At 33.4% G+C, this 13,888-nt stretch overlaps 2 protein-coding genes across 5 annotated transcripts in view; one reads left to right on the top strand and one right to left on the bottom strand.

The window, feature by feature from the left end:
- LOC132698251 (phospholipid transfer protein C2CD2L) overlaps positions 1 to 7,219 on the bottom strand; it is a 32,026-nt gene extending 24,807 nt beyond the window's left edge. For 3 of the 4 annotated variants that reach the window (XM_060664217.1, XM_060664216.1, XM_060664218.1), the window contains exons 1-2: positions 7,015 to 7,218; positions 1,865 to 2,433 (exon numbers count right to left, since the gene is read on the bottom strand). In XM_060664217.1, the coding sequence (XP_060520200.1) occupies positions 1,865 to 2,383 (519 nt within the window). In that variant the 5' untranslated portion in view covers positions 2,384 to 2,433; positions 7,015 to 7,218. Of the gene's footprint in view, positions 1 to 1,864; positions 2,434 to 7,014 lie in introns of all 4 variants that reach the window. The other variant, XM_060664219.1, reaches the window with a different exon arrangement.
- Positions 7,220 to 7,890: 671 nt separating this feature from the next.
- On the top strand, positions 7,891 to 13,888 carry LOC132698551 (SUMO-activating enzyme subunit 2). The gene is made up of 8 exons (XM_060664696.1): positions 7,891 to 8,145; positions 8,198 to 8,352; positions 8,413 to 8,700; positions 8,769 to 8,977; positions 10,827 to 11,132; positions 11,200 to 11,564; positions 12,591 to 12,777; positions 12,831 to 13,888. Exons 1-8 carry the CDS (start codon positions 8,002 to 8,004, stop codon positions 13,001 to 13,003), a joined length of 1,827 nt encoding a protein of 608 aa, XP_060520679.1. The 5' UTR covers positions 7,891 to 8,001; the 3' UTR covers positions 13,004 to 13,888.

Below are 13,888 nucleotides of genomic sequence, written 5' to 3'. Positions count from 1 at the left end.
TGAATTATTATAGATATTAATAAAAAAAAGTGTTTATAAAAACTTTAATATTTTTTAACAAAATAAAAAAAACTAAAATATCTCCGTCTATCTTTCGAACACTCTGTATACTATATTCGCGTTTGTTATGTTCATTGCGCCCCCACAGTTTTTTTATTTCGTATTAATTTTATTGTATAGCTAAATATCTTCTTGCAGGTACATGAAGTAAGATTAATGTTGAGTAGCGGTTTCTTAACCTTCGCCTTGTAAGCATTTAATCTGCTTAATTTAAAGTTTATTAATATTATATTTTTGAAATATTATTATTATTATGCAATAAATTGGCTTGGACATATTTTTCGAGAGTCAAAGAGTGACTGAATGGAACTACAGGGTAAACTGTTAAAAAAAGGAGATAAATTAAGAAATTAATAGGCCCATACTGTGACCGAGACTCTACCTGTAGCGTAACTCAAGACGTCCTAAATAAGAACACATTGAGCGACATTGACTTACGACTTATGTATGCCTCCTCCGTCTTTATCCGCTTCAATGGTTCAAAAAACCTCAAACATATGTATAAAGACTTTTTATTCGCGTAACAGAGTAAAAAGTTAAGACGTAGTATTGTACCTATGATGAACATCGTTTTAGAAAGATATGTTGAAAAAGGAGGTACTTCGGCTTCCGTCACATCACTGTCAATTAAACCCCATAGTATGGATGCAAGTAAAGTGGTTCGTAAGGAAGCATAATATCAATTTTAAAATTTAAGGGAGAATAAAGACAATGGTTGCCAAAAAATGTCGTAATAGACGAAAGAATGTTGGAATCTGATGAATACAGTTCATTTGACTATTCGGAACATGATGATTAAAATTTACAAATGGGTTGTATTGTTAACAGTACACTCTTTTAAATAATAATATTTATGACAATTTATCTATTTTCATATGATTCTTACTTATATATGTTTTTACTTATCTGTCCACCTCTTTGATTATAATCCCGTATAATTAAATAACTGAAATACGAAAAACCCGAGGGAAAACCAACTTTTTAGTTGTTCAACCAGTCCCTCTGTCAACGCAAATTTATATTTCACTACTCTCCCGATTTAAGAAAATAGCCTTAGTTTTTTACCTGTTTATCATAAATTTATTTAAATAGTTGTTTATACTCCTATAGCAGAAAAAAAGTGTTATCACTCAAATATCGGCTTGGTATGGCAAAATTTGCTATGAAAATTCAATAGTATCCGCAGAAATTCCCGCTTTATTTTCTATATCTTACGTACCTTTTACTCCCCAGTATTTACCAGTATTTCCCTATATTTCCTCATTTCCCCCTCTAATGAAGCGAACGTTGAACGTTGGTCCTAGAGGGCCCTAGTTTCACCATATTCTTTAGATAAATCGAATCATATTTTCTTTAGAATTGAACTGAGGTGGCTTTTAATTGATGAAGATCCATTTAACACAACTAAATTATTAAAAACGTTCAGATTTTGACTGGTACTTTTTCTGATTTTTTAAAAATATACATTGAAAAGATGATATTTAACAATAATAATTTTGGTAATAGTATAAAAAAAATCAAATCTCATTATTTATGAATCGATGTCGCAATGCTCATTACGAGAGACTTATGTCAGATATTATGTCCAGAAATTCCGACTTATTTAACTCAGAAGTTCGAACCTGTTTATCGGAAATTCTGAATTGTTTTTCAGAAATTCTAACTTGTTTCTCAAAAATTTGCGAACTGAAACTAAAACCTATATTTTATTGCGCTGTCGTCGATATCTACTAGGGAATTTATGACTCTCTTTTTTATTAGTTTTCTTTGTGACTAGAATCCTTTTATACTTGCTGGAACCTACCTCGGCAACGGACTTCTTCGTGTACTCATTGAGGGCGTCGATCCACACCTGCAGCAGCTCGTTGACGATGACCAAATCGTTGTAGAGCCACTGAAACACCTCGTTCACCCACAAAACGACCACGTTGTCGGGACCGGTGCACTGGGGCGCCGGCACAAATCTGGGTTTCCTGTTTTCCGGCACGGGACTCTGTCTGGTCAGACGCTTGCGCACAGGTGGCGTAGGCGGCACGTAAGCCCCCGAGGCTTTGGGCACTATCGTAGGTTTCTTCGCGGCATCCACAACGTCGGCCACACCCCCCGGCTCACTCTTGACGCCCGTCGAAGACGACGTCAGAAATTCGAGCTTGTTTTTGGTCTTCTTCGACACGAAGCGCTCGTACACGAGTTTGCCCAGCCACAAGACGAACAAGGCGGCCAGGATCCAACCGAACAGGAACATGGCGATCGTATCCATGGTGGTGTCAGCGTATCCGTCGAACGTGCAGATCAAATCTTCGACAGCTTCGGCTAGATCCATGACGACGGTCCGGGGGCCATTTCTTCTTCACGCGGACCAGATCAGGCGTGCTGGAAGAAAATCACGGTGGCTGAGGAAACGGCCATGTTGTACGTGCTGGCGACACTAAAAATATAGCCCGTCGACCCGGAGCACTTCGCGGAGGTTATAAATACAACGCTGGCACGCGCAACGTTTCTCTCTTTCAAATGTTTTTGTAAATGTTCGCCGTCGACGGATGACCCACATCGGGGGATAATTTAGATCGGCGGGTGCAAAACGCGGGGCTGCCGCTCCGATTTGGAGAAAATCCTTAAAATTGAAAATGAAACATCTTTTGCAAATGTATGATAGGCTATTTCAGAAAACTGTGGAGTAATAAAATGGGAAAATCCGTTTAGTTTGGCTCAGGCTTGGTATTGGCCATATCCGTAGGCTCGGGCGTAGGTAAACTAGCTTGAAAACATATATGGGCCACTTTTAGAGGGACGAGCATAATCGTCAAGTACTTTTACTGAAAATCTTTTACTTGATGAGACGTGGATTAATGTAGGTTATATAATATCTAAAATGTGGCAAAACAAGTGCTCATCACGCTTTCATGGAAGGCCTGTCAACGAGTATTGAGGTGCGTTGAGGAAAATGGAAGGGACTCGTAATCTTCAATATTGGAAGCAAAGGTCTGCTAACCATTTTTTCGTGCCATAGACGAGGATACCAGATCTCGAAGACTATTTAGGTGGATAGAGAAGACTCCAACTTCATCTTGGCGAAAATAAAAACTTATTGAACAAAAATGTTGAATTTAAAAATTATTTGAGAAAGAAGGAACTATTACATGTAAAAAATTCACACATGCATTGTTTTATGAAATACGCCGTGGAAGATGTAGCAAAAAAATGACTAATAATGTATATGTAATGATAAAGTAATTGACTAAGTACACATTTAAATGAACTCAAATATATTTTATACATACATTTGTCCCATATACCGGATATCCTAGTAAGGGCAATGAGGTACGGTATTAGGAAAACGGACGATTCTAAAAATTTATTAAAAAAATTTAATCGGTCAAAAAAACTACTGTAAATTATTTGAGACCATCTGAAATGGCCACCAGCGGGGGTAATAATTATATTCAATTTTAAAACTAGGTTTCTAGAAAAATTTGGATTTTTTTTCTGCCGTGTCCTATCTCAAGGATTATTTTAATAATTTTGGAGTTGTTAAAAAGCGTTTTTCCGAGAGGTACATTACCATCCAAAATTGATTACGATTGATTTCACAAATTTCAAGCAAAATTTCAGGAAGATTTCACCGGATTCAGGTTTAATATATTCTACAAAGATTTCACAGATTATTTTTTCTAGTCCCCTCTGTAAAATACCTAATTACGCACCGATCTAGCGGGCGGGAAGCGTCACTTTACCAAGTCAGTTGTTTCATTTCCCACGAATCCGAGCCACTTCGAACATTTCGGATGTTTTCGGAGATATTTCCCATGCACGTTTGGTAAACTGCCGTTTACCGCACTTGTTGCATAATATACTATTACAGATTTCGCCGATTTTAAAAAATAATTTTTAGGTTATGTGGAAAATTCTTGGTATTTCGTGATAATTAAGAAATATTAAGTAAAAATGATGCATAAAAAATATATTCAAAACCTAAAGAGTGTTGTCAGTGACAGTGTCAAATTAATAAATAACATTTTTATAAATTCCATAACTTTTTTCTTTCAGACATTCTTAATTTTCTGTCGATAAAAAAAAATTGAAGCCAAACAGAAAAAAGGCAGAGAAAACTTAAACGAATTGATGATGACATCCAAGTATAATTTTCGATCATTAGTTGAGTGATTACTCCAAAAAATCGAAATGAAATATACCCCAATGAAGTTCCCATAATTTTATAATACTTATGCTTAGGTAGGTAGGAAGTTACCAAGTGCTACTTGCCAAAATGAGTTAACTTTAAGTCAAACGTCGCTCCTTGGAAACAACCTACAAATAACGTAAAATAGTTATTTCATCCAACGATATGACTTTCGCAACTCAATGTCTTGATCCTAAACAACTTAACGGTAAAAAATGTTGGATTTTAGGAATATTTTTCACTTTACGGATTGTCATTAATGTCTCACTATTGTTTGGTAATACTATTTATTATTATTGTTTATTACTTTTTTTAAAATATCTTGGCAGGGCATCAAATTACCCCGTAATTAATAAATTTTACCAATTATTTATTCATTAAAAATCAATCATGAATTTGTTGGCGACTAAATAATTTAAACTAGGGTTAGTATTAGACATTTTTGTAAAACCGAGTTTTAAAATCCAAGATAACAACTACCCCCCTGGTGGTCATTTCAGAAACTCGAAAATAATTTTCAGCATTTTCTCTTTGCCGAATTACCTCGTTTCCCTTACCAAAACACCCGGCATATAACTTTTAAACGGTTTGAAATTTGGATAGTTAGATATATCAAACATTTTTCCTAATTATTTTTATTTGTCCAATTAAAAATAACATTTCACCTAATGAAGTAATTTTTTTTAGGATGACCTGTAGTCATGAAGTAATTTTTAATTGGACAAATAAAAAAAAACAGATTAGGAAAAATGGTCCTATCGAGAGTAAAGTAATCTCCTAAATCCAAAAATGCAAAAAATATAGGAAGTGCCATTTAGAATTCAAAAGTTACCGTTGATTCCGCTCAAACCAGAAGTGATATTGACTTCATCATTGCAAAAAATTGCACGTTTGGTTTATATTAAGCCATCCAAATTTCAAAAGACTGGGTCAAACCCTTTAAAAGTTATAGAGTGTTCCCACTTTCTTGTGTCACCCGGTATACTAAATTATTAAGCCAAACGTGCATGTTGGGCTTCAATACTAATTATTTACACTTACTCATAGAAGAAGAAATTGGCAATATAGTGATGGACAATATTATCGGAGACAAAACTCGATTAAAAAGAGGAATGACAAATTTGCGATCAATATCTTATAATATATTTAAATTTATAAGCTAACATTGACAACAACAATGTACTACTTCGAGGAGGTCTTTTATTAGTTTTAGTAAAATATGAACATTATTCATACCTAAGTAAATAATACGACTTTTATTTTTTTACAAACTGAAGATTTTGAAAATGATTTACTCTCGGATTTACCACGACAAGTGCAGATCCCTGACGAACTAATAAATATAGAAGAATCAGTAGAAGGTGGTGTTTAAGAAAATTTATTTATCTGGTATAGTTTAAATTGGGGTATAAGTTGGCTATGCATATATCAATTCATGACATGAGAGAGGCACTTCAAATCTAATTTGACTAACCGTTGAAGTCTAAAAATGTCAAAGTCAACTTATAAAAACTAAAAATACGAAATACAAAAGGTGTGTTTAATATTTTAATTTTAATGACATTAATGTTTAAATACCAGTTATATAGACGCCCTGTCTATGCTGATAAAACAAGTTTTGGAGTCACCTTCCATATGCTCAGGCACGGTCATTTGAAATCTCATTTCAACCAATAATTTAAAACATGACAGATGACAGTTCAATTAAAAGTTATTCATTTGGATGTGGCATTTTTTCTTCAGTATTTCGTCAAAATATCTGAAGTTCGATGTTTAGAAAGAAAAGTGCGAAAAGCTCAGATTAGTTTTGGATAGATTTCCAAAATGGTCGAAGGTGCCATAAAATTTTTCTCAAAAATCGGGCCTGTAACATGTAAGTCAACTCTGCTCTACCTAGTTTAAAAATAGGTTTTTCCTGTTAAAACCGCTATATTCCATATATATACAGAAGAAGTTCTATGGCAAGTGTTTTTGGTTTTAAGGAAACTTTTTTGAATAATTGAGGAAATTTTAAAATCAGATTTTTTTTACATCATTCTTTTTTCCGAGCTTTCTTCTGACAAAGGAGACTTGGAACTTTGCTACGATTGTGCAACGGTGTATAATACAAATGACTTAATATGCGAGACTAAACTAAAACTGGGACAAAAACCCAACCCTTTAAGAGCCCCATGTATAATTTTCTATATTTTTGGAAAGGTAATTTTAAGTTCTTTTCGATGATCCAAAAATATACTGAGGCCATATAAAAAAACACGATTTTTTTGTTGGTAAGTATTAAACTATAACTTTGCCATTGGATAATAAATTTTACTTAGGTGCTTTCGAAATGTTTTCTTTTTCAAAGTTTCCAATTCTCCCCACTATTTAATATATTTGTATTTGTATTCCACAAAGAACTCAGATGATGATTTCACACAGTCCACATTAAAAAGTAGCCACCCTCTACCCATACGGACTGGTATCCCGGCTTAGTGAACGCTGGTTATCAAGATATTTTAAAATTTATTGTTTCTTTTTTGGGCTTTTGAATTATTTTACATGGGTGACTGTGACCCTTTATCTATTTGTCTGTACCTCGTCCAAGAAAAAAATCAAAGTAGGTAGGTTTACTATTTTTAAAACGTCATAATTTTATTATTGTGTCTGAAGAAACAAAGTCAAGTTTTGCTATATTTAATATTAATTAAGTTTCTAAGTCCTTCGTACCTCTCGTGCGTACACAACATGCATAGCCAGGATATCGATTTTTTTTGTCATTTTCCAACACCTACCTAAACAAAAGACGTTAACCTTGCTTCAATTGCTCTACTCTTTGTAAATATCGTTGAACAGCAAAGCGTTTTTCAGTAGAAACCACACAAGTCACAGCCAATCTTTTGCCACGATATATTTTGTCAACAAACCTAAGTTTCAAATTATTCTGCTCGAAACACCAAGCCGCACGAAGAATCAAACGCGACTGAAAGCATAGAATGTTGTTTAACAGACCGTTGTTTCAAGAAACGATCCCAACGATCCTTCCAATTGAATTTGTCACCAGCACAGAAAAACATTTGCGTTTGGTAGCATCATTTATTTCATTGATTACTAATACGCAGGGCTTTTGCCCTTAACTTCTTTTTCTTAGAGTTTTAATGCGTGAGCTATAAAAAAAATAGTTGTTTTTGGGTCTACTTTTCTATTTACAATATATTGATTTACGTATTTGTAGTTGAAACACCTTGTATATGTTGCACTCTATGTATTGTATTTGTATTGTATATGTATTGAGCAACCCTAAATCAAGATTAGTAATAGTATCTGTGCGTATTTTAAATAAGTTTCTGGTTTCAACGATGACCTACAAGAGTACAACAAAAATAAAATTGCAACGTATTATTTATTTTTAGTATTACATTTTTACGTATTGTATTTACCTCATAATTAATTATCATTCCGTTCCATACTGTCCGGAAACATTTTATTCAGTAGATCTCCAGACAAATTCTAATAGGGATACATTATAAACTTATGACATATTACTTATTAAAATTGTTGTTGGCCTAATAATCCCAGTAATCTTGGCCGCTAGAACACAATTTGGACGTCCGGTACAGGTTATTCGGGGTTTTCGATGACACCTTGTCTATACTATGGTTTCTGCGTGAGTTGGGCAATTTTTTCATCTATGGTGGTAGCGGCGTTTTTCTATAAGCTTAAGTTTTTGGTTAAAAAAAACTCTAGCTCGTTACAATTTAACAATTTCATCATTTATCACAATGTCATCTTTAGTACCGTATTCTATTAATCCCAAAAGTCGTGATGTAATTCCTAAAAGCAAAGTTTTGGTGGTCGGTGCAGGAGGAATAGGTTGTGAGGTTTTAAAAAATTTGGCTCTCTCTGGATTTCAAGATATCGAAATTGTAAGATCCGTTATTCGGTTATTTGCATGCTCTATTGAAAATTTAATTTTAGATTGATTTAGATACTATTGACGTGAGCAATCTCAATAGGCAATTTTTGTTCCGGAAGGAACATGTTGGCAAACCAAAAGCAGTGGTAGCTCGTGAAAGCATACTTGCAACCAACCCCAATGTAAACATTAAAGCTTACCATGATAGTGTCCTAAGGTAACATATATTTGCAGATTGTTATTGAATATAAGGAATAATATATTCCTGTTTTTCTAGCTCAGATTATGGAGTTAATTTTTTCAAAAATTTCAATTTGGTGATAAATGCCTTGGACAACAGGACTGCCAGGAATCATGTTAATCGGATGTGTTTGGCAGCTGATGTTCCCTTGATAGAGTCTGGCACGTCTGGATATTCTGGACAAGTAGAATTAATTAAAAAGGGTGTTACACCATGTTACGAATGTTTACCAAAACCTCCGCAAAAAACTTATCCAGGGTGTACTATTCGTAACACCCCTTCTGAGCCTGTTCATTGCATTGTTTGGGCCAAGCACTTATTCAAGTGAGTAAGGGCATCCCATTCCAATCTTTCCCTATGTAAATTGAATATATTGAAAAGTTCATTTTCAGTCAGTTGTTTGGTGAAGATGATCCAGACCAAGATGTGTCTCCAGATTCAGAGGACCCAGAAGCAAGAGTTGATGGGGAAACTAGTGTAACTGAATCTGGCAACATTAAAAGAATTTCCACTAAGCAGTGGGTGCAAGACTCAAATTATGACCCCCAAAAATTATTTAATAAATTTTTCCATGATGATATTAAGTATTTATTAAGCATGGGTAAGTGTTTTTCCACTATTTTGAGTCCCGAAAAATTGAGACTAAACATTGTTTTCCTAAAAGCAGTTAAAAAGTGTTAGCTAAGCAACAGTAATCGCACCTCGTGAAGGGTGTAAAAGAATCTTACAATTAAATTAAACCTCAATCAATCACCTTGTAACTAAAGGAAGTATAATTAACCAACAGGTGTACATTTACATTTAGGGTAAATAAAAAAGAATAATAGAAGTGACTTAAATAACTCTAGACCTGTTTCAATAAACCCAATTTTATTTCAAATCTTTAGTCATTAATTGAGACTTAGCTTTATGATTATTTTGAGAATAATGTATTATAAGATATCCAGTTGAGCTTTTGAAAATCTAAGCCCACAGTTAGTTTTATGGTAGCTTTGGTCAATGGTCTTGAGGAGGGTAAGGTTGCTGCGACCGCACCAAGACTGCATAATACATAAGATCCTGTCAAGAAAATTCAAATTTTATGGGTTCCGTCAAAACAGCTGAAGTTAATAAAAAAATTAAATAATTTCATATTAAATAGAACCTTGCACATTGTTCTGTTGGTGGAGGCACCAATCATGGAGTACCACAGGGATCAGTGTTCTCACCTGTGCTGTTCTTGATATATATCAATGATGAAAGTTATTAAAAACAATGTTGACTGATTCATTGATTTTAAGTCACCTTAATTTTTGTGATATTGTATGTGGCCCATGTTTGGATTTGTGACATTAACAGAATACACATGTCAAAAAGTCGTGTTTGCTTTCATTTATTCATATAAACTTATAGAAATAAAGTGGTTAACAATGAGCTTAAACAAATAAGCTTAAATTACATTTGCTTACTCTGTTTAATAATATAATATTGAATAAGCGTCCCCTTTATAACAAAATTAGCTTTTATACTGAGATGTATATGCTAAATTTTGTGGCTGTATAACCCTCTTTCAAAGATCTCTTATAAAGTCTGTAAGCTGTGCAATGGAGTTTTTTTTTGTTATGCCTTTTATTTGTTTTTTTTTTATTTTTTGTTGTATACTGTTTTTATTTCCAACTGTAGAAAACTTTTTCATTTATTGCTGGTTAAGGATCGGATACAACTTCATTTTTGCAACCAATTTTGTGTTACTTTATGTATTATTTTGTTGTGAAATAAATATTATGATTATTATTTTGATAAGACAAAAATCAAAAATATTTCCTTGCCGATGATATCACAGAAGTGGGTATTGAAGCTTTGGATACAGCAATGGGCAGGGACTTATCAATTTATCAACTTAACAAGTGTAGGACAGAAAAAATGGTTATTAATTATAAAAAAATACAATAAAAATAAACGTTTCGTTAAAGCCTATATTGACATCACTGCTCACAAATTATCTAAGACAATATTTCTTATAACAAATTTCAAAAACTTTGTTGGCTACTTATATGCATGTTTGTGCGCGGGGGGCGGGGGGATTAGATTAATCGGTTAACAAATAGAGCTGATCTGATTGAGAATTTTAACAACTGCTGAGTTTATGTAAAAGTACATGTAGGTAATTATGCTTCACGCTTATAATACCGGTGTTGATGAAAATATAAAACCTAAATTTCTGACGTTAAAGAAATCTATGTATTGCATAAACTATTTTTCTTCGGCATTCTTTGATAAGTCACCAAATTATATTAAACAAATGTAATTAAAGGCTTTCAATACTATGAAGGATTTTTTACACGGTGAGATAAAGGGTAGTGATTTACATAGCAATTGACTTACTTTTTATTTTGACCAATTTAAATAGGTTACATGGATTAATGGATATTAAGATAATTTAAAATTTTGAAAGCATTTCTGTCTTTTAGAAAATTTGTGGAAATCTCGTACACCTCCAACTCCTTTGTTGTGGGAAGACGCGGTTTCTTTAACCGATGGTAAAACCAATGGAGATGGGAATGACGTCCGAACTGTAGATATGCAAGTGTGGTCAGTCGCCAAATGTGCCAGAGTGTTTGCGGACACCATTGCTTTGCTAAAAAATGAGCTCGCTGAGAAAAAATTTCTATTGTGGGACAAAGATGATAAAGCAGCCATGGATTTTGTCACCGCCTGTGCTAACCTTCGCTCTAAGGTGTTCAACATTGTTCAAAAATCGAGGTTTGAGATAAAATGTGAGCAATTTTTAATATTAATTTTGTGTATTGTTTAACTGTAACGGCTTTCCTTTTCGTTTTATAGCAATTGCCGGTAACATAATACCCGCTATAGCAACTGCCAATGCTATGATCGCGGGGTTGGTCGTCTTGTACGCTTTCAGAGTTCTCGTCGGTGAATATAAAAAATGTCCATCTATCTACTTACGTCAGAAATCAATTCATTCAAAGCTAATTTTGGTGACTGACACGCGAATGCTAGTAGCGAATCCGCACTGTTATGTTTGCAGCCCCAAACCCCTAGTAAACGTTTTCGTTAATGTGGAAAAAATGTTAGTGAAGGAGTTTGAAAATGATGTATTGAAAAAGCATTTAAATATGGTCGCCCCCGATGTCGTACTAGATGGCAAAGGCGTGGTGGTAATTTCGTCTGAGGAGGGAGAAACAGAGGTACTTAAAAATAAGTTTATATCTAGTTTCTTAATGTGAGAAAGGCACTTTGCAATGAGGGGGAAGGTTAGACAGAGTGGACAACTTAAGGGTTATATTGTAAAGTCCATATAAATTGCAATAATGGATTTCGGTATTGCAGTTTTTTTTTTATGTACACTCACAAGTAGATAATTAAAAAAATAAATATAATCATTATACAGCAATATAATTATAGAAATGGGCTGATAATTGAGATAATACTAATTAATTAATAATTGTTTAATTAATGAATTAAGCTTAAGTAAAAAAAACAAATAATACGAAAATAGGTAAATTGTAATAAACAGTATTTAAACAAAATTTACTATTTGCAATACAACACCATTTGTAAATTTTTGTTTTCATGTTCCCACATTTCCCCAAATTTTCAGCATATCTTTCTTAAATTACTTCTAATTTAAAATAAGTCAATGAATGATGTCTGTTAAGGTTTAGCAAGGGTTTTGTTGTGCATTTTTTTTTCTATTTTTTTTCTTTTCATTTTACATAATATATGTTATCTCTATATAACGGTTATAGTCCGCTTTTCTTTCACTTCATGTATCCAATTTTCACGGAGGCAATAGATATTCCTGCTGTGTAACTGCTCGCAAAGATCGTCGTCGCCAGCAGTTAAATTCGTCTTTTTCTAGTGTTTTTCTGTTTTGAGTTTTTTCAAAACGAAAATTTATTTCCTTCAAAGTTTTCCACAATTTCGTCTGATGGAAGTCGCTCAGTTTTACTAATCCGTTTCTCAGCAAAAAGAAGAAGAATCTTTGCCAACAATTGCCGGAAAGTATTTATAATTCTAATTTTAAGGCACAGGTAGGTATCTGTCTACCTGCCACTCTCGGGATCTTCTACAATCATCGTAGGTATAATACTACGCCTTCGGAATGCGACCAAGACCACTAAGTTCTGCAGTTCGATAACCATATATAACTCTCTCGCATTAAGAAACAGAGCATAGTTGTCTCTTTGTCAATTACTTATCTTAAATTACAGGCCAACGATAACAAAACATTGTCGGAAATGGGAATTTTGGATGGGAGTATATTAAAATGCGACGATTTCTTGCAAAATTATGAACTCACCGTTGTGGTTAATATGAATGATGCCAATGAAAAAGACGATCCGCCGTTTAAAATAATTGCCAACCCTGAAGATCTGAAAGCAAAGGAAGATAAAAACGGTGGGCTTATTATTATCTGGTAACTATCGATTGTAATTTGTATGTTATTAAAGGTTTGCAGAATGGATTGCCTGCCAATGGACCAGAAAATGATGATGATGATGATGATGATCTGATGATTGTCGATGACGAAGATATTAGTCATGATCCGCAAGAAGGCTCTTCAAGGAAAAAGAGAAGGTTGAATACTGATAGCGATGATGACATTGTCGAAGTTCCTTTGTAATTTCTTCTATTATCATGTGAAGGCATTCTTATCCCTATTATTGGGTTCGTGATTTTCTATTCTCAAAAAGTATTTTCTTACTTTCTAATAATTTTTTTCTGAAATAAAATATCTTTTTCTTCAGTTTTACTTTTTATTTCTTGTGAAGCTGATTCCTTGTCTATTGTTTGTTCCAATTATGGTAAGCAAAATTAAACCTGTCCAATTGTTCTATATATTTTTAAAATGAGGCAGAAGAAACGCTGTCCTCAAACTAAAGGTCAGTGGCGTAGATAGAACATTTTAGTTCCATATATTTTCTAAATAAAATGATCCTCATACTTTTAGATTTGTTGTTCATTTTTTTAGAAAGTGTTCTTTAGGTAGGTAGGTACCCTTTTTTAAAAAAAAAATTGAGTAAAGGTTAAGAATAGTCAAAAAACACATTTCAATACTTGATAAAAGTAGAGCAGAATTTCATAAACAATTTTGATATTTTCCCAATGTCCACATTTTTGGATTGTTTTTTGTTTCTTTTTTTATGTTTTACTAAAAATTCGCTTCTTTTTCAAAGAAAGTACAAGAGCAGTAATTTGTAGAAAATCAAAACAATATCGCGACTGTTGTAAATAACGTCAGACAACGTTTGTATAAATCCTTGTGTGCAATTTCAATTTTTTTTATGACCCTTACAATTCACCAAAGACGAGGTTTTATTTTTGGTCACCATTTTGTAGATTACCCTTAATTCATGTTTGTAAAATTTAAAATTAATAAGTTTATGTATTAAGCAATCACAATACATAAAATAAAACTTGATTTGGAAGCAAAGATTCGAGTTTGGTGATAAGGGCTAAACTTTTGGTGTTATATGCAAATTTAAGGTAGAAAATAAATCGTATTTAT

The sequence above is a fragment of the Cylas formicarius genome, unplaced genomic scaffold (genome assembly GCF_029955315.1).
Source record: "Cylas formicarius isolate icCylForm1 unplaced genomic scaffold, icCylForm1.1 PGA_scaffold_2__14_contigs__length_35257938, whole genome shotgun sequence".
NCBI lineage: Eukaryota > Metazoa > Arthropoda > Insecta > Coleoptera > Brentidae > Cylas > Cylas formicarius.
The sequence above is the reverse complement of the archived record's forward strand: the minus strand, read 5'-3'. Positions and strand labels throughout refer to the sequence as shown.

Excerpts from the sequence above, each read along its gene's own strand:
- LOC132698551 (XM_060664696.1), top strand. The coding sequence starts at position 8,002 with ATGTCATCTTTAGTACCGTATTCTATTAATCCCAAAAGTCGTGATGTA. Across the intron at positions 8,146-8,197 it reads GATTTCAAGATATCGAAATT|ATTGATTTAGATACTATTGA; the intron begins GTAAGATCCGTT and ends ATTTAATTTTAG. Across the intron at positions 11,133-11,199 it reads ATCGAGGTTTGAGATAAAAT|CAATTGCCGGTAACATAATA; the intron begins GTGAGCAATTTT and ends TTCGTTTTATAG.